General features: G+C 46.7%; 1 protein-coding gene across 1 annotated transcript in view; it reads left to right on the forward strand.

Annotated features, from left to right (window-relative positions):
- The first annotated feature begins 249 nt into the window (after positions 1 to 249).
- The window catches only part of LOC138664080 (oocyte zinc finger protein XlCOF8.4-like), a 29,994-nt gene continuing 4,440 nt past the window's right edge, over positions 250 to 25,803 (forward strand). Inside the window, exons 1-6 of the mRNA XM_069750511.1 lie at positions 250 to 303; positions 3,711 to 3,860; positions 3,990 to 4,169; positions 4,253 to 4,376; positions 4,460 to 4,557; positions 4,668 to 4,755. Of these exons, the coding sequence (XP_069606612.1) occupies positions 277 to 303; positions 3,711 to 3,860; positions 3,990 to 4,169; positions 4,253 to 4,376; positions 4,460 to 4,557; positions 4,668 to 4,755 (667 nt within the window). The 5' untranslated portion in view covers positions 250 to 276. The remainder of the gene's footprint in view (positions 304 to 3,710; positions 3,861 to 3,989; positions 4,170 to 4,252; positions 4,377 to 4,459; positions 4,558 to 4,667; positions 4,756 to 25,803) is intronic.

Genomic DNA, 25,803 nt, shown 5'->3' on the forward strand with positions numbered 1-25,803 from the left:
ACACGGGACTCCGCTCCATACACCTCGTACACACACGGCTCCGCTCCGTACACCTCGTACACATGGGGCTCTGCTCCGTACACCTCGTACACACACGGATCTGCTACATCCACCCTATAAACCCCTCCTGAACCCACACAGAAACTTCCCCTTATCCAGCACCATGACAACCAGCACAGCAGAGTCCTGCATACACTAAGGCCCATGATCATGTGACCCTGACTCCTCCCCTCCTGTGACCTCATCACAGGTCCTGTGCGCACAGAACAGCCATATATGTGGTGTGCGGCTCTGCAGGTGGAGGTAGGTGCTGGAGATTCCCCATTACTGGGAGCAGGAGACATTAACCCCCTCAGTGCTGCGGTCAAATTACAGGAGACAGAACGTGTTCCTGTCTGTGTCACTACGCTGACAATCTAAAGGATAACAATGTTTAGAGGTTTTACTTTCAGGCTCCATATCTCACCATCCACTTCTGCTTCGAACGTGAGACTACCATCATTTTATAGACAATCATCTTGGCTATCTCATACATAAATTTGACTTACAACTATTTAGCATATGATTAGTTATGCAGATTCTTTTCATGTCACTGCATTGTTACTGTTTTGCTCCTAAAAATCAAAATGGTATTTCTTTAGTATTTTTATCTTTGGCTTTCACCACTGACTGAATCCTTCTGGGCTGCTCTCAATCACATGCAAACATGTCTTGACCGATATCTGACCCCGGGTCTCTTCTACATGTTCCCAAAGTTGGTGAATACTGGTCGACTCACTTGGGTATGTAAACAATTTTTTTCTTCAGTTCTTCCCACAATTGTTTGGGTTGAGGTCTGGGGATTGTGTGGCCAATCCACCACCTCTACTTCATTGTCATAAACCATTTCTTCACCAATCTCAACGTATGCTTCAGGTCGTTGTCCTGCTGGAACACTATGTCTTCCTTTTCATACCCATAGTACCCGAGTGTATGAAGTAACTTGTCTTGTAGAGAACTCACATATAGCTCAGCATTGAGACACCATCGATTCTGGTCAAGTATCCAATGCCTTTGGCTGCAAAACAACCCCATTATTATTATTTATATAGCACCATTAATTTCATGGTGCTGTACATGTGAAAAGGGGTTACAGGGTTATAGATATCATTAACAGTAAACAAATTTACAATGACAGACTGGTACAGAGGGGAGAGGACCCTGTCCTTGGGGACTTACATTCTTCAGGATAAGGGGAAAGAGACAAGAGGTCGGTGTGCTACAGCACTGGTGGTGGCGAGGCGGCAGCTCGGGTGATTGGTTAGGCGGCAGCTCGGGTGGTTGGTGACGTGGCAGCGGCTTGGGTGGTTGGTGAGGTGGCAGAAAGGTTAGTGCAGGCTGTAGGCTTTCCTGAAGAGATGGGTTTTCAGGTTCCGTCTGAAGGATCCGAGGGTGGTGGATAATCGGACGTGTTGAGGTGTGGAATTCCAGAAGATGGGGGATATTTGGGAGAAATCTTGGAAGCGGTTGTGTGAGGAACGAATAAGTGTGGAGGAGAGTAGGAGGTCTTGGGAGGATCGAAGATTACATGAGAGAAGATAGTGGGAGATTAGTTCAGAGATATAAGGAGGGGACAGGTTGGTGATACCTTTGTAGATCAGTGTTAGTAGTTCGAACTGGATTCTTTGGGGAATTGGGAGCCAGTGGAGGGATTTGCAGAGGGGAGAAACAGGGGAGAAGAGAGGTGGATTAGCCGGGCAGCAGAGTTCAGGACAGACTGGAGTGGTGCAAGGGAGTTAACGGGGAGGCCACAGAGGAGGGTGGTGCAATAAACAACCCCATGTCATCAGGCTTCCTCCACTGAACTTGACAGTTCCTTGACAGCACAGTGGCTCAATGGTTAGCACTGTAGTTTGCAGCGCTGGGGGGGGGGGGGGTCCTGTATTCAAATCCCGCCAAGGACAACATCTGCAATGAATTTGGATGTTCTCCTCGTGTTTCCATGGGTTTCCTCCAGGTTCTCTGGTTTCCTCCCACACTTTAAAGACATACTGGTGCTTTGATGACGTGACTGAGCATACTGATGATGGTCTGGCTGGTAGTGGTCACGTCGCTGCTGATCTTAGTATGGCACAGGTTGCAAATAACTATTAATTCATCGTCCGCACTTTTCATTCTCCAGAATGGATAACGCCTAACCCTTGGTCTGGGAACTTGATGCATGTGGGTACTCTGGGGAACAGTTGCCTGCCTTAGATTGTGAGCCCTATTGGGGACAGTGATGAGAATGTACAGTATGTAAAGTGCTGCGGAATAAGATAGCCCTATATAAGCATGATAAATAAATAATTTTTCTATCATTTAGCCCATTTTTCCTGGTTTTCTTTCAGACTGTTTTGCATCCATCAGAGGCTATTAACTTTTGTCTCATTGCTCCAAATCACCCGTTTCCAATGTTCTACTGTCCAGTTTTCATACTATTTTGAGCCAAGTGACGGTATTTAAGTCGAGGATTCTTCACCTTTTTTCGAGCCATCATTCCAGACTTGTGTAACGTGTGTTGCACAGTGCTTGCAGGGACGTCTGTGATTTCACTGTTACGTAGCTTACCTCCGCTGTCATGTCTGTTGTGCTAGAATGGAGAGACCTTGTGATGAGCCGACTTGTTGACTCCATCTCTTGGCTTTTGAGTGGATTGATGGACTTCATTTTGTATTTTTCCAACTTTCATGGCACTCGCATTATGCAGTTTGGCAATTTTCTTGGCCGAGACAGCTATCGATTAGCTGGATTATGCCGTTTTCTCTCTTTCTTGGGAAATCTTCACGGATGCTTCTTGATTCGAACCAGCGACCTTTTGCTTGGGAATCAACTTAATAACACACTGAGTTATTAGGTAATATGAGAACAGGTTGTATTTTGTAGTGTTCAGGAAGAAAAAGATTTTTCCACCACCCGGAGAAAAACAGTAATAATACAGTGACATAAATAGCTGAAAGTCAAATTTATGTATGAGATAGCCAAGATAATTTATTTTTATTTATTTTACTTGCTATATAGCGCCATTATTTCCTCTGTGCTTTATAGATATTATCAATACTGTCCCTATTGGGGCTCACAATCTAGATTCCGTATCAGTATGTTTTTGAAGTGTGGGAGGAAACTGGAGAACCGCAAACATGGGGAGAACATACAAACTCCTTGCAGATGTTGTTTTTGTCTATAAAATGATGGTAGTCTCACATTAGAAGCATGTGGATGGTGGGACATGGAACCTGAAAGTCAAAAGTTCAAAACATTGTTACCCTTTTCCCTGTCAGTGTATATGAGAATCTCTGTCTGTATTGGATTACATTGGGTCACTTCCCTCCTGACGTCGCTCGCTGCTCTGTTACTGTACAGTCTCCATTATTTCCGTTGCCGGCTCCATGTTGTCACTATCAGAAGATATTAATGTTCTATCATTATCTGTTACTGATGCCCCCAGAAATATTCAATAAAGATTCAGATATATTAGATTTTTCTTTTTAGATTTGCTCTGTGTTTTTGGTGCTGGATTGGAGATATCCTGTGATAAATCCCTGTATGTGACTATAATGGGACTGTGTGTTATACCGGGGGCAGTACGGGGCCATGACTGGATGTAGTGATCATGTGACGCCGGTAACAGCTCCGGAGGTTTCTTACATGGGATCTTTATGATGTTACATCGTCATCTTCTCCCCATTCAGGTCCCTACAATATCGGATCCTCTCAGTGGAGATCTTCTATATAAGAGAATTCTCCTGAGTGACCCTACAAGGATGGATAGGGACAGGGACAAGATGGCGGAGAGGATATTACACCTCACCCTAGAGATCCTCTTCCGGCTTACTGGAGAGGTGAGAGATTCTGATGACGTCACATTACATCATTCTTATCTATGGGAATAACAGATGGACAGAACTGGAGAGGTGAGGACTCTGGAAATGTCTGTAGTGAGATTTATTAATGTGTCTCTCCATAACCAGGATTACACAATAGTGAAGAAGACCTCTAGTGAGCGCTGTCAGGACCCTGTGTCTGAGGGATGGGGAAGACCCCTGAGCCCAATCACGGGGCCCCCACCTCACCCCCTGATACATGAGGACATCAATGACCAGAAGATCCTAGAACTCACCTACAAGATGATTGAGCTGCTGACTGGAGAGGTGACACTGCTGGGAATGCTGGGACATTACACAGTAACGCTATGGAGGGATCGGGGGGATGACGGTATCATTGTATGTGTCAGGTTCCTATAAGGTGTCAGGATGTCGCCATCTATTTTTCCATGGAGGAGTGGGAGTATTTAGAAGGACACAAAGATCTGTACAAGGACGTCATGATGGAGGTTCCCCAGCCCCTCACATCACCCGGTAATGAATAGGACTAAATACACACGGCCTATAGTTATCTGTATGTAAAGAATGAATTCAGTCCCTGTATGTGTTTCCTCCAGTTCTATCCAGTGAGATGTCAACACCAGAGAGATGTCCCCCTCCTCTTCTTCCACAGGAATGTAAACAAGAAAATCCCAATGTTCCTCGGAATCTTCAGGTAAATGGAGAGAAGGTGTCATGAAATCTTCCATATGATGTGCAGAAGGCTGTGAAGGTCTTGTGTTCAGTCTTGTTTTAAACTTGTGTAATGATTAATATTTGTTTCAGGGTAAAGAGCTGACCCCTATGAATACTACAGAGATATATGTAAGGGGCGATGAGCAATGTAAAGAGAAGATTCCTAATAATCAAATTGGTGAGTAGTTACCACTAAATGCAGAAAAGTCATAGATTATTCTCTGTCACTGGCTTGTAGAAATAGCTGCTTAATTTTTTAGGGTTTGTTCAAACAGAATTTTCACTGTGGATTTTAAGATTAAAATTGTTAAAAAAAAATACTTTTTTTTTTATACAAGGGTGTCTAAACTGGAGTCATTGGATCCAGTTGGGTGAAAAATGTTAGGTGGGCTGCAATGTTCTGGAGTTAACCGATTCTTCAAGAATGATAACTTTTTTATTCACAATGCGTTTCAACGCTGTACTGGCATCTTTATCAAGTGGAAAAAAAACACTTGATAAAGACATTGGTACTACGTTGAAACACTTTGTGTACGTTTTCATCCAAGCAGAACTAATATTTCTTAGAGGATCTTATCAACCAGTCAAGAGGCGAAAGCACTTGTTTTTCTTCATGCCTACATAGGAGTTGTTCCTATTCCAACTCCATTAGGTGAGCGTTAACCAAACACTTACCCACTTTCACTCATAGGGTATTACTCTATTATGCTTTCTCTACATCTAGATTTCTCCACCGAAGCCATAGTGCACTTGTAAGCTGCTGCTGAGATGATACTTCTGTATTCACAGTCCTGTCTAACACCGGACACTGTGCTTATTAGCGTTGCGCACCTCTGATATATAAGGCAGAAACATTGCCAGCCACAGGCTGCACTGTTATGTACATGAGAATTTTCTCAGCCTAAAAACCTCAATAGCATTCTTCTTTACAAGCATAAAGTACTGTTATATATAGCTATTTCTCTGTAGTACATTACAAGAGCTGAAAACAGTAATAGAGATTTTTGATTTATAGAGTTACTATGAAAAATAATACAATACAATTGCAGGTTTTTTTTTTAATCAAATATTTTTATTAAACAGTAAGAAAAATATAAGTAGATTACATTACTGTAAACAGTACATACATATGTTCTGCATTTTCAATAAACTTTTTAATCCCAAACCAGCTTCCCTCCCCTCCCCTCCCCCCCATCCCCGGAGACCCAAGAAGAACCACTCCGATCCTCCCAAACGTCTATCCTTAACCAAGAACAAGAAGGTGTCATGTCAATACTGCTCCCACGGGGGCAGAGTACCCAAAAAACTAGAAAACAATCTCCAGATCACGCCGACTTGAGCCAAGGATTCCACAACTTGTTGAAAAGGTCCATCTTGTTTCTTTTAGAATAAATGCTCTTCTCCAATGCCACGATATAGTCCACTTGTGTCATGAAATCTCTTCTCGTTGGTGGCTCTACCCTTATCCAAAACTTAGCGATCAACTTTCGAGCAATAAACAGCAATCTTGCAATGACTGTTTTGTACGAGTTATCAGTTACAATCTCCTCTACGTAACCCAATATGCATACCAAAGGATCCCGTGGTATCGAACATTTGTATGTTAGTCCCACTTTATTTAGCACCACGATCCAAAACGAGGATAACCTGGGGCACTGCCACATCATATGGAGGATACCCGCCTCGGACTGCGAGCACCTAGGGCATTCGGAGTTAGGTCTTAGACCAGCTTTATACAACATGTCCGGAGTTCTATAAGCCCTATGAATGACCAACAGCTGTGACAGCCTCCCAGGCTCACTCATCGAGATCCTGGGCACGTATTCCAATATTGAGTCCCACTGATCGCCGTCAATCACCCCCAGGTCTGCCTCCCACTTTGCTCTAGCTCTGATAGGGTGCCCCTCTAAAAAGGAAAATAGAAGAAATTCACATATTCCTGAGATCACCCCCTTCGTGCCTTCCCCTATGAGGATAAAATCTAGCATTAGATCCACCTGGATCTCCATAGGCCCCTTCTTACATTGTGCCCGATATGCATGAGAGATGCGGTTGTATTGGTACAATTCAGAGCTTGGCAGCTGAAATTCCTCCTGTAGTGTTTCAAAATTCTTAATTCTACCTTGGTGCAAAACTTGGCTTATCCGAGAAATTCCCGCTCCCTTCCAAACATGGAATCCCTCCATCTGTCTAAACTCCTGCAAGAGACAATTATTCCATATGGGCGAAAACCTAGTAAGTGCCCTCACACCCCTAATTCCTTTAACTTTGTCCCAAACCTTATGGATGAGCCTAACAGTGCAAAATTTAGTCCCCTTCTCTCGGAAATGCCCACCCTCCAAACCCTCAACTAGTACCCTTGACCCAATCAGTTTCCTCAGACTGCAGGGTGTCCGCTCCCAACCCGATTCCACACCCCATCCCCTAAAATGCTGACATTGTGAAGCCAAAAAATATAACCATGGGTTGGGCAGTGCCACTCCCCCCTCCGTCTTTGGTCTTTGTAGGATTTCCTGTTTAAATCTAGGACTTTTCCCTCCCCAAATCAGCTCGCCAAATAGAGATCTAATCCTCCGAAATCTATTCTGCGATATCCATATAGGGGAGTTGTGCAGCACGTAGAGAAGTTGCGGCATCACAATCATCTTTATTAGATTTATTCTACCAATGACCGATAAGTGTAACTTTTTCCACGCCTGAACCTTAATACGTATCTTCCGCAATAGTGGCGCCAAATTTAGTTCCTCAAAACTCGTCAGAGGCAACGCAATCTGAATCCCCAAATATTTAAATTTATCCACCAACCTCAACTTTGCATGAGATTCCCTCATAGCACTATTCTCATAATCCCCATCCACTAACATCATATTGGACTTTTCCCAATTGATTCTCAGGCCAGAGTAGCTCCCAAATTCTTCAATAATGGCCTCCGCCCCTGTCAGGGACTCCCCCGAATCCTCCAAGAAGAGCAAAATATCATCTGCGTATAACGCTACCTTCTCTTCCGAATCCCCGTACATAAATCCCCTCACCTCCCGGGAACCTCTAATTTTTGCAGCAAGGGGTTCCACCGCCAGGGCAAAAAGCAGTGGGGACAAAGGACAGCCCTGTCTAGTCCCCCTAGACAAAGAGAAAGTCTCAGAGAGGACGCCATTCACCCTTACCTTTGCCACCGGGGAAGAATACAGCAGCCGCACCCATGAGATGAACCTAGGTCCAAACCCCAAACGTTCCAACACTGTCCACAGATAACTCCACTCCACACAGTCAAAGGCTTTGTGGGCGTCCAAAGATGCCACAACCCGTTTGCCAGCATTATCTGAAGGGATTTGTAAATTTAAGAACAACCTTCTCAGGTTGATTGCCGTTGACTTGTTAGGCATGAAGCCTGACTGGTCAGGGTGCACCAATTTGTCTATCACCCTACTCAACCTATTTGCCAAGGCTTTTGCCAAAATCTTAATATCGGCAGTCAATAGTGAAATTGGTCTATAGGATTCTGGCATCAGTGGATCTTTATCAGCCTTAGGGATAACCACCACTATAGCCTCTCTCATCGACAAAGGCAACTCCCCTCTTTCCAGCGAGCTATTGTACACCCCCACCAGCCTGGCCAACAGAGTTTCTTTCAAGGTCTTATAAACCTCAGCTGGAATGCCGTCCGCTCCCGGGGCCTTACCCCCCGCAACACCTGCCAAAGCCACCCCCAATTCCTCCTCCCCAATCGGTTCCTCCAATAATTCACACTCCTCTCTACTCAACCGGGGCATATCAATTTCTTCCAAGTACCTCTCCATATCCTCGGATCCCTTCTCCACACTGGACGTATATAATTTTCCATAAAATTTCCTGAACACTTCCAGGATCTGCTCCCCCTGAGTAACCAACGTTCCCTCCTCCGTCTTAATAGAGTAAACATGTGAAGAGTCTCTTTGCGCGGATGCCACTACCGAGAGCAAGTGCCCCACTTTCTCCCCCTCCGAGTAGAAAGTTTCTCTCTGGAAGGCCCTCAACCTCTCCGCCTTTTTCAAAAATAACTGATCGACCTCCCGCTGAGCTGCCCTCATACGACTCTGAGATTCCCCGGTACGATGTTCCCCCAATGCCGCCTCTGCTGCTTTCAACTCCTCTAAAACGCCCTGATCCCGCTCTTTGGTCCTTGTCTTATGTCTTGAGATATCCCTAAACAAAATTCCCCTTAAATAAGCTTTCATGGTGTCCCACACTACATGGCATTCCGCGCTCCCTTCATTAATTTTGAAAAATTCCTCTATCTCTACTCCCACCTTTGCCATGTCCAAAATTTGTAGCCAGACTGGGTGAATTTTCCAACCCGCCCTCCTCAAACCAACCTGACCTGACAACTTTAGAGAGACCCGAACTGGGCTATGGTCTGATAAAATCCTGGGATTATATTCCACCCCGTTTAACAGTTCGTTCATCCTATCGTTACCCAAGGCAACATCAATTCTTGACATCGAGCCGTATGTAGTCGAGTAACAGGAATAGGAATATGTATTGGCATTGCGGACCCTCCATAAATCAATCCAACCAATTTCCCTGAGATAGTTACCAAAGGGAGTGTCATTACCGTCCTTGCGCTGTGATGCGTGGTTACTCTTGTCCCAGTGGTCATTTGCTATATTGTTTACATCACCCACCACCAGAAGGGGGATCCCATCCCAACCTCTTATAGCCTCCAATATGTCCTGGATCTTCCTTCCAGAGTATGGCGGAGGTATATACAATGATACTATGCACATTAAACAGTCAAAGATTTTACACACTAGCAAAACGTATTGACCATCCGTATCAATTTTAACCTCAACTTCCTCAAATGGGGTATTAGTGTGAATTAAGACTGACACTCCCCTCGCGTAACTAGAGAACGTCGAATGATACGCCTTGCGCACCCACTGTTTCTGTAATATATCAACTTTTTCCTCCACTAGGTGGGTTTCTTGCAGGCAGATCACCGAGGGCCTCTGTTTCAGAAGATACTGAAATATTGCCGCGCGCTTAGTGGCGTCCGCTAACCCCCTAACATTCCAGCTTATAATATTAACGTCCCCTCCCATTTTCTAGAGAAAAAACAATGAGTTAGAGCAGTACAATTGCAGGTTTTTAACTTGATTTTTTATTCAACCTGAAATATACAATATATAATTTGCGTTCCCACAAACAGCAGTATATGTACGGCGCCGCTATCGCGTGCCTTCACGCTGAGCGCCGAGGCAATCAGGTGCGGGTGCCAGCTCTGTGTGAAAGCTGACAGCCCGCAGCAATGCCCACGATCAGTGCTAGCATTGATTGTGGGCATTTAACGCTAGTAGTGACAGCAACATAGAGAAGAAATTACCTACTCGCTTCCATCATGACAACGCGATGCAATCCATGGAGACCCCCGACCACAAGATGACCGTGGGGTCCTTCAGGAAAGGTAGCTCCACAGTGCGTGCAGAGAGCAGCACCTGAGACGCCTCCTTCCTTGCTTGTCAGTCGTTGCTACGATGCGCTGCAGTGTAGAAGCATTGCAGAGTATCAGATCAACGATCTAACAATATACAGTGATGTCCCAGAATGCGACAATTTAAAAAAGTTTAAAAAAAAATTAAAAAAAATAAGTAAAAATGTTAAAAATAAATAATAAAATCCCCAAATAAAGAACAAAAAAGAAATACATATTTTTTCCATCATACATGACGGCACCACGAGAGAGGGGATCCACCCTTCAAGGACAGGAAACCTTCAAGATAAAAGGGGCGGCTCCTCTCTCCAGATCAGTTGGTTTCCTGTCCTTAATGGGGAACCCTCAAGATGAAGACTTCTGAAGAACAGAAGAGGATGCCTGGGCCTGAGTCGGGTGGATTTGGGCAGACATTTGTTTGCTGCACCCGTCACCAGGTACCGGTAGTCGCCTTGGGGGCCATGTATTCCATGCCCCCCTTGAGCGAAGCATGGCCACAGCCCGTGAGGCATTGCCCGGGTGAAGTTGGAGCCTCGGAGGTCACAGCAGTGTATCCTCCCTGTTGCTGTGGAACCTGTCACTTTTAAGTCCTTGGAGGTCACAGTCTGTGTACCCTCCCTGTTGACCCATAGTGGCCATGCAGCCTGTGAGGCACATCGGTGCCCGGGCAAGATAGAGACTCCTTGAAGGTACTGATGCCCTCTCTGTTGAGCACGTGGTGCAGTCACCCCCTCTCTCCCCTCCCCTCCCCTCACAGCTTGAACGATATGTGGGTACCTGCAGCGTGGTGGTTCCTTCAGAGGAGTGAATGGAGGCGGCAGCATTGCGGGGGGGGGGGGGGTCATGGCACTGGTGAGTACTTGTGAGGCTTGCCGGGGGCAGCTGGAGTCCGGCACCGCTATCATATTCCCCGTTCTCCATGTGGGGGACCAAAAGCCTCCTTGGTCGGCGCCGTATACCACGCGGCCAGAAGAAGGAAGCGTGTGCACAGCACCTGTCGGCACGGAACCTTAACGTGTGCAAAGGGGGACAGAAAGCATCAGCATGCACCGGAAGTGGCAGCCGGATGCGCGCTTAGATGCGGTGACCATCGGAGGCAGGATCAACCAGGTGATCAGTGAATTAGAGCGCGCACCGGATGTGGTTGCCGGGTGCACGCTCAGGCATGATTATATTGCGCAAGCGTCACGCTGAGCTGTCGGCAGATGCAGGATCAACCAGGTTATTGATTGCATCTGCATGCATCAGAAGTGGTTGCCGGCTTTGTGCACAGATCGCGGGGTGCAGGTGGCATCAACCAGGTAATCAAATAACATTAGCATGCCAGATACATGCACACACCTGATTATAGCACACAGGTGGGGAAGGCAAGATCGACCAGGTGATCTATTTAGAAAAAAAAAAAAAGGGGGGGGGGGAGGAGTCTATTTAAAGCAATCAGATATGCTGCCCTGTGTCACTAAGCAGTCCAGGCTTATTGTGACTGTTCTTGTTACGTGGTAGTGTGTAAGATAGAGAGTTTTTTGGCGGATCATTTGTTACCACAGCAAAAGGTACAGGAGAGGCCGTCTCGCTCAAGTGAGAAGGGCCAGATATGCCATGGCAGCAGTAGAAGCCGCTTGGACAGCGTGCGGGTGGATCGCCATACCAAGGAGGGGTCCTTGGTCTCACTGGGAGATGATGGGAAAACCAGTTAACCTCCGGATATGGTACCCGTACACCGAGTGGTGAGTGAACATCGAGAAAGTCCAGCATGCTAATGTTTGTTCTTTTCTCTTGTCTCCATCTCTCCCCTCTTTTCTTACATACATTGGGGGCTGGAGTATAGGAGGTCCCCAAAAAATATAAGGCAAAAGCTAAGAATAAAGAATGTCCCTTGTGTAAAAAGCCTTTAAAAACAGCCTTGAGTAAAAAACTGTGTCAGGAGTGTATTGAAAAAACAGTAGCGGAGGAAACACCCTCCTTTACAGAGAACCTCAGATCTTTAATCCAGTCAGAGGTCTCTAGGTCTGTGAAAGCGTTACAGAGAGCCGACAGAGATACCAGGTCTAGGGACAGATCCAGCCCCTCTGTAGCATCCCAAAGGGATTCCTCGGAGTTATAGGAAGACTCGGATACAGCTCGATGCTCAGATAGTAGCTCAGAGGAGGAAGATGCATTTCCAGAGGAGTCTACGGATAAGCTTATAAAAGCTGTTCGATCTAGTAGACGAAAAAGCCAAAAAGACAGCCCAAGAACTTATGTTCAGTGGTCTGCAAAAGAAAAAATGGAGGTCATTCCCTATTAATGAACAACTACAAGAACTTATTAAAAGGGAATGGCAGAAGCCCGAGAAAATGTCCCAGATAATCAACTCCCTAAAGAGGAGATATCCTTATGAGGAAGAGGCATCCTCGTCTTGGGATAGAGCTCCAAAAATTGATGTGGCAGTTTCAAAAGTGGCCAGAAAATCCTCCCTACCATTCGAGGATTTAGGTTATCTGAAAGAACCTCTGGACAGAAAAACGGACCGTTGCCTGAAAACGGCATGGGAAGCCTCGGCAGGGGCACTAAGGCTAGCTATCGCGGCCACCTGTGTAGCCAGATCCTTAAAAATATGGATAGATAACCTGGAGGATCAGGTAGGAAAAAAGTTCCCAGAGAAGCTATCCTAGAAGCAATATCGGCCATGAGAGCAGCGGCAGTATTTCTAGCTGAGGCGTCAGCAGACTAAGCTAGACTAGCAGCAAAGTCAGCAGCTTTAGCCTACACAGGATGCCGTGCGGTATGGCTTAAATGCTGGCCAGGAGATACACAAACAAAGATGAAACTTTGCTCTTTGCCATGTGAGGGGAATTTCCTGTTTGGACCGGCATTAGATGAGGTGTTGGAAAAGGCCGGCGACAAAAAGAAGAATTTTCCAAAACAGTCATTTCAGCCCTTTCAGCGCTCCTTTCAGCGAGGCCGAAAATTCCAAAGACAACAATATAGAGACCAAGACAGGAGCAAGTTTGACAAGCGATCCAGGGGAGGAAAAGGCTTCTATTTTGGCAAGTCCTCCAGGGACACCAAGAAACCCTCCCAGTGACGGTCCTTCTCAGGTGGGAGAGAGGCTCTGTCACTTCCTTCCAGCCTGGCAGAGGATCTCAATCAGTTCATGGATCAGACAAATTATAGGATCGGGCCTAAAACTAAAATTCCACCACTGGCCTCCAAGAAAATACAGGCAGACTCCAGTACAGTCCTCCCAAGAGAAGCAAGACAGTCTGGAAGGGGAAGTAATATCACTCCTAGACAAACACGTCTTGGAAGAAGTCCCGATAGAGGAAACGATGGAAGGTTTTTATTTCCGCCCTTTTTCTCATAAAAAAACGGACAATTCTTGGAGGACAATAATAAATTTAAAAGGCCTCAACAAATATCTAATAAATCCTTCATTGAAAATGGAAACAATAAAATCAGCAGTGAAACTTCTATATCCTTAGTGTTACAGGTCAGTCCTAGATCTAAAGGACGCTTATTATCACGTCCCAATCAGACAACAAGATCGCAAGTTCCTCAGAGTGGCAGTTCAGATGGGGTCCCAGCGACGTCACCTTCAGTACAGGGCTCTGCCCTTTGGGATAGCAACAGCCCCACGTGTATTTACAAAACTGATTGCAGAGGTCACAGCACATCTCAGAGAGAAAGATACTCTGATAATACCTTACTTAGACGACTTCCTGATAGTGGGGAAAAACTTTTCTCACTGTCAGGAGCAGTTCTGAATAATGATGGCCAAAAAACGGACACTAGAATGGCAACTGAACCTAAAGAAATCCAAATTGGAGCCAGCAGTGGTCCAGAATTTCCTGGGGATAACGGTGCACAGGAGTGTCGCCTCCCAGAGGAAGAAGAGGAAAAAATTCAAACAAATGATTACAACAACATAAAAAACAAACAAATGACTTTAAGAAGAGCAATGTCGGTGTTAGGGTCTCTAACCTCCTGCATACCGGCAGTAAAATGGGCTCAGTTCCATGCAAGAGAACTACAGTGGTGTGTGTGCTGCAGAATGACCTGGAACTTAAGGGGCAGATAGAGCAGAAGCTCATTCTCCCGCTCTCTGTACTCCAATCACTCAGATGGTGGTTACAGATAGAGTCATCTCCAAGAAGACCTATTTGCCTCAAGGGCCAACAAAAAAGTGCAAAAGTTCTGCTACCTAAACCCAGTAGACAGACGCCTTAGAATAGAATGGACGTCAGGACTCTTGTATGCCTTCCCAACCATATGTCTAATTCCAGCAGTTCTGAAGAAGATCAGGGAGGACAAGGCCAGAGTGATTGTAATAGCTCCCTTTTGGGCAAAAAGACCTTGGTTTTACTGGCTGAGAGTGATGTCAGTGACGGACCCATGGGTACACCCGGAAGACCAGGACCTTCTAACACAGGGTCCCTTCAGCCACCCGCAGAATTTTGGGCTGCATTTGACAGCCTGGCATTTGTTGTTAGAGAAAGAAGGATTCTCAGCTGGTTTAATATCCACCTTACTTAGTAGCAGAAAACCAGTAACGACCAAGATCTATGGGAGAATATGGAAGAAATTCCTGTCCAGCTCAGGGCCAATACGGGAAGGGGAAGTCCCGATAGTGGCAATACTGGAGTTCCTGCAAAAGGGTTTAGATCTGGGATTAGCTGTTAGTACCCTCAAAGTGCACATTTCAGCTTTAGCAGCCTTATTCAACTGTGACCTAGCAAGCAATAGGTGGGTGGTGAGGTTTATCCGAGCCTGTAGTAGAGCTGACTCTGTTCCATCCCCTACTCCTCCACCACGGGATCTAAATTTAGTATTGACAGCTTTGACAGAAAGCCCCTTTGAGCCGTTAAATGCAACATCAGATAAAGTACTAACATTAAAAACAGCTTTGTTGGTGGCACTTACATTGGCCCGTAGGGTTGGGGATTTACACGCATTGTCAGCTGACCCCCCTTACACGCAAATTATGGACTATAGAGTTGTATTAAAATTAGATCCGGCATATCTCCCCAAAGTGGTATTGAGATTCCTTAGGGCTCAGGATATAACCCTACCCTCTTTCTGTCCCAATCCTAGCAACAAGAAAGAGGAGAGACTCCATTGCCTAGATGTCAGGAGATGTATCCTACAGTATCTAGAGATGACAAAATCCTGGAGGAAACAGAGGGCTTTATTTGATTCATTCCAGGGGTCAAGGAAGGGCCTTAAAGTCTTAAAACAAACTATCGCTAGATGGGTGAGAGAGGCCATTATTCTAGCTTATAGTAGTGCAGGCAGGGTTGTTCCACAGGGTCTGAAAGCCCACTCCACGAGGGCCATGGCGAAGTCGTGGGCGGAGAGAGCAGATGCTACCATCAACCAAATCTGTAAGGCGGCCACTTGGTCCTCTCCAGGGCCGGACTGGCCATTGGGAATTCTGGCAAATGCCAGAAGGGCCTGTCTGGTTGTGGGCTGCCTTGTCTGCTACATTGTTAACAGAATCAATGTTCTCAGGACACCCATACTGTTAACAGTTGTGACAAATCACAAGGTCATTGACTCCGTCACTTACCCCAGCAGGCCACGGGTATCATTTGAAATATGAGTCTTGTAGTAAATCTTTCTTTCCTCCATCCAGGGTAATATTAGTAATATATTCCATCTGGTTCTTGGGAAAGGGGACAACATGGGCCTGTTTGGTTTCAAATGCCAGGGCTGAATTTCAGCGCCAGTCCGTACCTGGTCCTCTCCGTCTACATTTTTTAAACATTATAGACTAGACCTATCTGCTACCTCTGATCTCACATTTGGGAGAAGAGTGTTACAAGCAGTGATCCCTCCCTAAAAGAGAATACAAATCTCTGTAACTCTCTCGTGGTGCCATCATGTATGATGGAAAAACACGGGTATTACATATCTGGTAATGTGTTTTTTTTTATGAGACATGACGACACCCTTATATTCCCACCCTCTTGATCACGTCATTAGTTTGGTGCATTATTAGCATTATTTGTATTATACACTCCCTCGGGTGTCGGTGATTACAACCATAGGCCGGCTTCACACTCAGCGTATGAAAATACGGTCCGTATATTACGGCCGTAATACGCTGAAATGTCCCGAAAATAGTGGTCCGTAGCTCCTCCGTAGGCAGGGTGTGTCAGCGTTTTTTGCGCATGGCATCCTCCGTATGTAATCCGTATGGCATCCGTACTGCGTGGTTTTCTCGCAGGCTTGCAAAACCAACATACCGCTATAGAAATGATCCATGTGTCCCAAAAAGAAAAATATATATATATATATGTTGTATATATATATATATATATATATATATATATGTCATTAGACACATATATGTATATATATTAATATTTTTTCCAGCACTATACAGCTTGAAAGCCGGTAATTAAATTACCGGCTTTTTCTTTCTCCTTCCTAAAACCCGACATGATTTGAGACATGGTTTACATACAGTAAACCATGTCTTCTCTCCATTTTTTTGCAGATTCCACACTACTAATGTCAGTAGTGTGTATCTGCAAAATTTGGCCGTTCTAGCTCTTAAAATAAAGGGTTAAATGGCGGAAAAAATTGGCGTGGGCTCCCGCACAATTTTCTCCGCCAGAGTAGTAAAGCCAGTGACTGAGGGCAGATATTAATAGCCTGGAGAGGGTCCACGGTTATTGGCCCCCCCTGGCTAAAAATATCTGCCCCCAGCCACCCCAGAACAGGCACATCTGGAAGATGCGCCTATTCTGGCACTTGGCCACTCTCTTCCCATTCCCGTGTAGCGGTGGGATATGGGGTAATGAAGGGTTCATGCCACCTTGCTATTGTAAGGTGACATTAAGCCTAATTAATAATGGAGAGGCGTCAATTATGTCACCTATCCATTATTAATCCAATTGAATGAAAGGGTTAAATAAAACACAAACACATTATTTAAAATTATTTTAATGAAATAAAAACAATGGTTGTTGGAGTATTTTATTCTACGCCCAATCCAGTCACTGAAGACCCTCGTTCTGTGAAAGAAAAAACATAATAAACCAACAATAAACTTACCCTCCGCAGATCTGTAACGTCCAACGATGTAAATCCTTCTGAAGGGGTTAAAACATTTTGCAGCAAGGAGCTTTGCTAATGCAGGCTGCTCCTCGCTGCAAAACCCCTGGGAATGAGTCTAAATATAGATCAATGAGCTATATTTAGCTTCATTTGCGGTGAGGCGCCCTCTGCTGGATGTTCATAGATCGTGGGAAATTTCCTAGAAAGCTCCCAGGCTTTCTAGGCAAGTTCCCACGATCTATAAACAGCACAAATAAACGCAAGTCATATCAAAGAAATTTACCACTATGATGAACTACAATATGTCATGAGGAAATATTCTCAGAATCCGTGGGATCCATTGAAGTATTCCAGAGTTATGACCTCGTAAAGTGACAGCTGTCACAATTATAAAAATTGGCCTGGTCAGGTGAAAATAGGCTTCGGTGTAAAGGGGTTAAACATGCTATAAAAATATCATCGATCTCGGCAGCACGTTGTCTTGTGTAAACAACAAGTATACGGACTATGCGGATTATGGTCTATGTGTCATCATCAAGGCGGGGTATATTTGTATGTCTGAACCCATGTGAAAGGTAGGATAAGTGAGGGGTGTATGATCTATAATCATAATAATCTTTATATAGCGCCAACATATTCCGCAGCCCTTTACAGTTAAACAGTTTCAAATACAACAGTCATAAGTAACAACATTAACAATAATATAATGATTAAAGCAAAATAAAGCAACCCTGCTGGTGAGAGCTCACAATCTACAATGAGGTGGGGAGATACAAAGCACAGGTGTGTATTTACAATCATGTATTTATAATGATGGTCCAGCCATCTTGGGGGGTGGGGGATAAATGGAAGTAGTGAATGGGCTACACACGCACACTTACACATAAAATGACTTTGACTAGGGAACTTGATAGGCCGCTCTGAACAAATGTGTTTTGAGGGATCGCCTAAAACTGTGCTAGTTGTGGCTGGTCCTAATTTCTTGGGGTAGAGCATTCGAGAGGATTGGCGCAACGTGGGAGAAGTCTTGGAGTTGGGAGTGGGCTGTACGGCTAGGCCCATAGACAGAAATGAGACAGGAGATGTAAGGGGGTGCTGCACGATCTATAGCGTAATCTGCACAAACCATTGATTCAAAAGAAACTCCTATCCAGTGAGGTAGGGGGGTTTTGTGGTACATCTTTTTCACTTCTGGGTATAGCCTACGCCAGCACTCTTCATTGTTTGTGTCCATTGTATTTGCACATATGCACCTGGAGTGTCTGAATTACACATTGTTTAACTTGATTTTAGAGTTATAGAATTAAAAGTTAATTTTGCTATATCTGACATTTATCTTATTGAGTCTTTGTAATATCCTAGCTTCTTATTGAGAACCAAAAAGGACAAGTCATAAGTGTTAGGAGTCGAGTTCCCACCGCTGCACAGGGGGAATCTCGAACCATGTCTGCTATGGTCTCCCATTCTGCATCGGCCGGAGTGGATCCTGCTCAGCGGAGACGTCGGTCCCAGCGTCTCACTGAATCTAATACTGTGCAGAGGGTTGCTGCTGCCTCTCCAGGCTCTGCTATTGTACCCTGCACTGATCTGCGGCGAGCAGGCTTTTCTGGGACTAAGTCGTGCTTTGCACACACTGAGCATGCCCAGGGTAAGATCTCTCAGTGGAGATCAAGGGTGTGACACAACAGTCTTGGATCGCCTTTGCTGGGGTCAAAGGCCACGTGGTTTGTGCATTGAATCTGAGGCGTACAGTAGGTTTCTGAGCAAGCTGACCTCAGGTCAGATTTATTAACGTGAAAGCAACATAGAAAAACAAAACATAAAAATAAATCCTAGCCTGTCCGGCGCTAACTAAACCAACACGTTGCTATCTCAACAGCTGGGGGTGCTTCTCCCACCCAGCTAACATTACACAATTCTTGAACACAGCTCTCACTCACGTTTGTCGCACACAGACAGGCAATCTGTGTGCCCCAGGCTGACGCTGGAAACCCCCAGCTGGTCATCTTTTATTCCTGCACTTATTAACCCATTAGCACCCTGAAGATACTGAGTGGCCTAATTCACATAGGACAAACACCTGGGCGAGATATACCTGCCTCCAACTACCACACCAGCATGAGTCTTACATATCTTCCCCCTTGCTCAGACCACTCCGGTCGAGCAAGAACACTCTAGAAACAGTACACTCGGGATATCTGCACCCCAGGTCGGTGCTCCACCGTAAAAGAGTAAGCCTGCAGGTCAAGGAACCACCGGGTTACCCGACTATTACGGTCTTTGTGGAGGTGCATCTGTTGTGATAGGCAATTCAGTATCACAATGGACATAGCGGTCAGAGCACATACAGTGATCTGACAATAACCCAAAATAATAGAACGAGCTCTGAGACGTGGGAACTCTGCAGACCGCAATCCCTAATCCTCTCCAAACAACACTAGAGGCAGCCGTGGATTGCGCCTAACTCTGCCTATGCAACTCGGCACAGCCTGAGAAACTAACTAGCCTGAAGATAGAAAATAAGCCTACCTTGCCTCAGAGAAATACCCCAAAGGAAAAGGCAGCCCCCCACATATAATGACTGTGAGTTAAGATGAAAAGACAAACGTAGGGATGAAATAGATTCAGCAAAGTGAGGCCCGACTTTCTTAACAGAGCGAGGATAGGAAAGATAACTTTGCGGTCTACACAAAACCCTAAGAAAACCACACAAAGGGGGCAAAAAGACCCTCCGTACCGAACTAACGGCACGGAGGTACACCCTTTGCGTCCCAGAGCTTCCAGCAAAACAATTAGACAAGCTGGACAGAAAAAATAGCAAACAAATAGCAAAGAAGAACTTAGCTATGCAGAGCAGCAGGCCACAGGAACGATCCAGGGAAAAACAAGTCCAACACTGGAACATTGACAGGAAGCATGGATCAAAGCATTAGGTGGAGTTAAGTAGAGAAGCACCTAACGACCTCACCAGATCACCTGAGGGAGGAAACTCAGAAGCCGCAGTACCACTTTCCTCCACAAACGGAAGCTCCCAGAGAGAATCAGCCGAAGTACCACTTGTGACCACAGGAGGGAGCTCTGCCACAGAATTCACAACATGCATCCACTTGAGAGGGGCATGGTCTGTGACCAGCCTAAACTTCCTACCGGCCAGGTAATACTTGAGGGAGTCGAGAGCCCATTTAATGGCTAGGCACTCTTTTTCGACCACCGCATACCTCTGCTCATGTACATTCAGTTTCCGACTGAGGTAGAGGACCGGGTGTTCGACTCCGTCCCTCACCTGGGAAAGTACAGCTCCGACACCAGTATCAGAGGCATCAGTTTGTACCACAAACTCGCTGCTGAAATCAGGAGTCACTAGTACGGGCTGAGAGCACAAAGCCCGTTTCAGGCTGTGGAAGGCCTCTTCAGCAGCTGAGGTTCATTTTACCATGACGGAACCCTTCCCCTTGGTAAGATCCGTCAAGGGAGTAGCCATGGCTGCAAAATTGGGTATGAACCGGCGATAATAGCCGGCAATCCCCAGGAAAGCCTGTACTTGTTTTTTGTTCACTGGTTGTGGCCAGCCCTGAATTGCCTGTATTTTGTCGATCTGGGGTTTAACCACTCCTCGGCCAATCACGTAGCCCAAGTATCGGGCTTCTTCAAGCCCGATGTGGCATTTCTTGGGGTTTGCCGTTAAACCTGCATCTCGCAGGTCATCAATCACCGCTTGTACCTTCTGGAGATGAGTTTCCCAGTCCATGCTGTAAATTACGATGTCATCCAGGTAGGCAGAAGCATACTGTCTGTGAGGCCTCAAGACTCGATCCATCAATCTCTGGAACGTTGCGGGAGCTCCGTGAAGTCCAAACGGCATATAGACATACTGGAACAGACCTTCCGGTGTAGCAAATGCCGTCTTCTCTCTGGCCGCCTCGGCCAGAGGAATCTGCCAGTACCCCTTTGTTAAATCCAGGGTCGTAATGTATCGGGCTTTACCAAGCCGGTTGATCAACTCATCGACCCGGGGCATAGGGTACGCATCAAATTTAGAAACTGCATTACAAAACCGGATGGAGCCATCCGGTTTAGGTATCAACACAATTGGACTGGACCAGGCGCTGTGCGACTCCTCAATGACTCCTAAGTCCAACATTGCCATCACTTCCCGGGAGACGGCTTCACGGCGGGCTTCCGGAATCCGGTAGGGCTTCACATGAACAGTGACGCCAGGCTCTGTGACAATCTCATGTTTCACCAACTTAGTCCGGCCAGGTTTTTCGGAGAAAAACTGTCGGTTCTGTAACAAAAATTGCTTAACCTCAGATTTTTGTCGTTCTGAGAGAGTCTCGGCAACCTGCACCTCCGGTACGGTAGGTGAACAAACCGGACGGGGCAGATCCGCCGTTAGGGCAGAGCGGTCTTTCCAGGATTTTATCAGATTCACATGATAAATCTGTTCTGGTTTTCTCTTACCCGGCTGGTACACTTTATAGTTCACTTCACCAACTCTTTCTCGGACCTCAAATGGGCCCTGCCATTTCGCCAGGAATTTACTATCCACCGTAGGGATTAGGACCAACACCCTATCGCCGGGTGCAAATGTACGGACCTTAGCGCCTCTATCATAACTTTGCCTCTGGGCTCCCTGGGCCTGTAACATATGGTCCCTAACAATGGGCATGACAGCGGCAATACGATCCTGCATTTGTGTTACATGGTCGATCACCGTTTTAAAGGGAGTGACTTGACCTTCCCAGGTTTCTTTTGCGACGTCCAGCAGTCCCCGGGGACGACGGGCGTACAACAGTTCGAAAGGCGAAAACCCTGTGGAAGACTGGGGAACTTCCCTAATGGCAAACAGCAAATAGGGTAACAAGTAATCCCAGTTCTTCCCATCTTTGTCTATCGCCTTCCGGAGCATCTGTTTTAAGGTTTTGTTGAAGCGCTCAACCAGGCCATCTGTTTGAGGGTGATAGACAGACGTACGCAACGGGTCTATTTGTAAGAGCCTGCAGAGCTCCTTCATTACCCTCGACATAAAGGGAGTCCCCTGGTCAGTGAGTATCTGTTTTGGAATTCCCACCCGACTAAACACTTGTACCAATTCCTTGGCGATCGTCTTGGTAGCTGTGTTACGCAAAGGGACGGCTTCCGGGTAACGAGTGGCATAGTCCACGATGACGAGGATATGTTGGTGCGGATCGGGGAAGGGGCCCAATCAAATCCATCCCAATTCTCTCAAAAGGGACCCCAATGATAGGAAGGGGTACCAAAGGGCTACGGAACCGAGATTTAGGGGCTGCGATTTGGCACTCTGGACAGGACTCACAATAGTTACGCACATCATAATGTATTCCAGGCCACACAAAACAATGCAATATCCTTTCTGTGGTTTTCTGTACCCCCAGATGTCCCCCCATTATATGTTCGTGGGCCAAATCCAGTACCTTCCGCCGATAAGGTTTGGGTACCACTAACCGTTGCACTGTGTCTTCCCCTTTTTTTTCTACCTGGTAGAGCAAATCATTTTCAAGAACCATATACGGGTACGCTGGCCTAGTGTCAGGTTCTACGGGTACCCCATCTATCATTTTTACATTTTTCCTAGCCGGAGTCAGGGTAGGATCTTTCATTTGCTCGCTGTGGAAGTCATCCACCTGGACCCCCAAATCTGGCAGGCAGGGTGCCGGATGGCTATCTGCCACCGCCTCTCGCTGGGGTTCCTCAGTTTCCTCCGTTTCCCCCGCCATGACGGAAAAGGGGTACGGAAGGTTAGATTCACTAACCTCCCCAGCAACATCTTCCTGTGGGGTCTCCTCTAGGGACTCGGGACCTCCAGATGGCATGGGAGAAGATTCACGGGTACAGCTACCGTGAAGGAGCAACTGATTCTCCCACAACTGCCAGAAGTAGGGAAAATCCCTGCCCAGGATTACATCCTGTAACAATGCGGGAACGAGCCCCACTTTTGTGCTGCACTGACCCATAGGGAGTAGAAATCCATATGACCGCTGTTAAGTACGAGCAGGTGTCACCATGCACACACGTCACAGAAAACTTGTCAGACGGACCAGATGGAAGTGCCACCAGACTAGCTTTCACCAGAGTCACCACACTTCCAGAGTCTAGTAATGCCACAACATTTTTCCCATCAACAGATAATACACACAGGTGTTTCGCTGTATCATTTTGACCCGCATTCACACTCACTAGCTGTGTAACCAAAGACATGCGTTTTTTAGAGTCTATAACGTCGCACTGCATGGGTTCAGCAGTAACAGGACAGTTCGCAGAAACATGGCCCTTCTTATGGCAGCGGAAACACCTAACAGGTCCCCTACTGAGACCACCGTCCAATACTCTTGGTCTCGGAGTGCGAGCAGTCCCGGGCTCCTCCCCCACAGTTTTAAGCGATTTTCCTTCACCCGTGGTCCCTGGAACAGTCTTACCGGTTCCACGAGGAGGAGGCACAGACGGGGGTTGGCGGTGTCGTCGGGAAGTCCTTCTGCCACGGAATAACGCTTGACCAACTCCACAAGTTGATCCGCTGTCGTGGGATTTCCTTGGCTTACCCACCTTTTCAGCGCTGGCGGTAGTACTCTCAGGTACTTGTCCAGGACAACCCGCTGGATTATTTCGGGTATTGTCAGTACCTCGGGTTGCAGCCATTTCTTTGTCAAGTAGATCAGGTCGAACATCTGAGACTGCGCCGGTTTATCTTGCAGGTATGTCCACTGATGTACCCTCTGTGCCCGGACAGCCGTCGTCACACCGAGCAGGGCCAGGATCTCAGCTTTCAGCTTCTCAAAGTCCTGAGCGACCTCCGGGTCCAAATCATGGTAAGCTTTTTGGGCCTCGCCGGAGAGAAACGGGGCAATCAAATCGGCCCACCGTGCCTTCGGCCACTTCTTTCTCAATGCCGTCCGCTCAAACGTTGTCAGGTATGCCTCGACGTCATCTTCTGCAGTCAGCTTTTGCCAGTATCGACTCACATGGATCCTTCTGGACTCTGCTTCCGGGTCCGCAACAGGCATGCTCGCCAGACGCTGTGCCACCTGTTGGAGAAGTTGGCGGTCTGCAACCGTCATGTCGACTATCTCTTTCAGCTGTGCGGCCATCAAGCGATTAGCTTCGTGCTGTGCGGCAGTGGCCTGCTGCTGTACGGCAGTGGACTGTACTAAGGCTTTCACCACGTCTTCCATGCTGTCGCCTGTGCCACGGTATGCCCGCGTTCTCCACCATAATGTGACACAACAGTCTGGGATCGCCTTTGCTGGGGTCAAAGGCCACGTGGTTTGTGCATTGAATCACAGCAGCAGGTTTCTGAGCAAGCTGACCTCAGGTCAGATTTATTAACGTGAAAGCAACATAGAAAAACAAAACCTAAATATAAATCCTAGCCTGTTCGGCACTAACTAAACCAACACGTTGCTATCTCAACAGCTGGGGGTGCTTCTCCCACCCAGCTAACATTACACAATTCTTGAACACAGCTCTCACTCACGTTTGTCTCACACAGACAGGCAATCTGTGTGCCCCAGGCTGAGGCTGGAAACCCCCAGCTGGTCATCTTTTATTCCTGCACTTATTAACCCATTAGCACCCTGAAGATACTGAGTGGCCTAATTCACATAGGACAAACACCTGGGCGAGATATACCTGCCTCCAACTACCACACCAGCATGAGTCTTACAAGGGCCACATGCTCAGGTACTGCAGCAACTACCATTGGTCCTCCAGGAAGGTCCTGTACCTGATCAAGTTCTGTGGCAGTCTTCCATTGGTCCTTCTTGGAAGGTCCTGAAGGTGCTACAGCTATAAAAGGTTCTCATGACCGCACGGCCATGCGCTAGTGTCAAATATGTACGAGCTCAGCGCCAGTGTGGTCGTGTGTGTGTGGTCAGGGACCCGGCTGAAATAAGCCCCTAGAATGTTGGCACCTCTGGCGAGGAGTTGTGTGTATGCAGTCAGGGACCCGGCTGAAATAAGCCCCTAGAATGCTGGCACCTCCGGCGAGGAGTTTATGTGTGAATTCAGGGCTGGCTAATAGCCGATAGAATTCCGAGGAGCTGCGTGTTGGTTGGACTGCATGACCACTGTCGGCTCCACACAGTAGCTGTGTCCCCTGTGAGCTAAACAGGGCACAGCGTTCTCTTTACTACGGGCTCTGTGAAGTAACAGAGTTCGTCTGTTCTAATTTGCTTCGCCGCCTTACTTAGCAGGTTCTTTCCTGCACGGTGGATCCCGGGTTGCGAACGCACCTATCCCATCTAATAAATATATTCGGTGCGTTCCGCCAACCCTAGCAATAAGTGTCATGAGCACACTTCTTATCTCCTCTCACTCAATCTAGCTCTCAGCCTCTGTTTTTGGCTATAAAGTGAGCATAAATCACACCCCGACACAGTCTGCACACCAAAGTTACTTAACGCACACTGCCATTGTTGCACCCCAGTAGTTCGGGTACCACAGTGGTATTGCCTTCCTTTCGGGGAGGGTAATGCCATGCCTGGAGACAGGAGGGATCCCTTTGGCAGGTAAGCTGTACATTCAACACATTCCGACTCCAGGCCAGAAGGGGGAACTATGAACCCAGTTTAAGGGGAACTTCCCTATATACATCCTGGTCTGGAGGTGGAGTTGTTCAGTTGCTAGCAGACAGTAAAGGAGCACGGAAGAATTTAGGAGCTAGAGGAGGGCTGTGACTGGGCCCCTTTAAGCAGAGCA

The sequence above is a fragment of the Ranitomeya imitator genome, chromosome 2, assembly GCF_032444005.1.
Source record: "Ranitomeya imitator isolate aRanImi1 chromosome 2, aRanImi1.pri, whole genome shotgun sequence".
NCBI classification, from domain to species: Eukaryota; Metazoa; Chordata; class Amphibia; order Anura; family Dendrobatidae; genus Ranitomeya; species Ranitomeya imitator.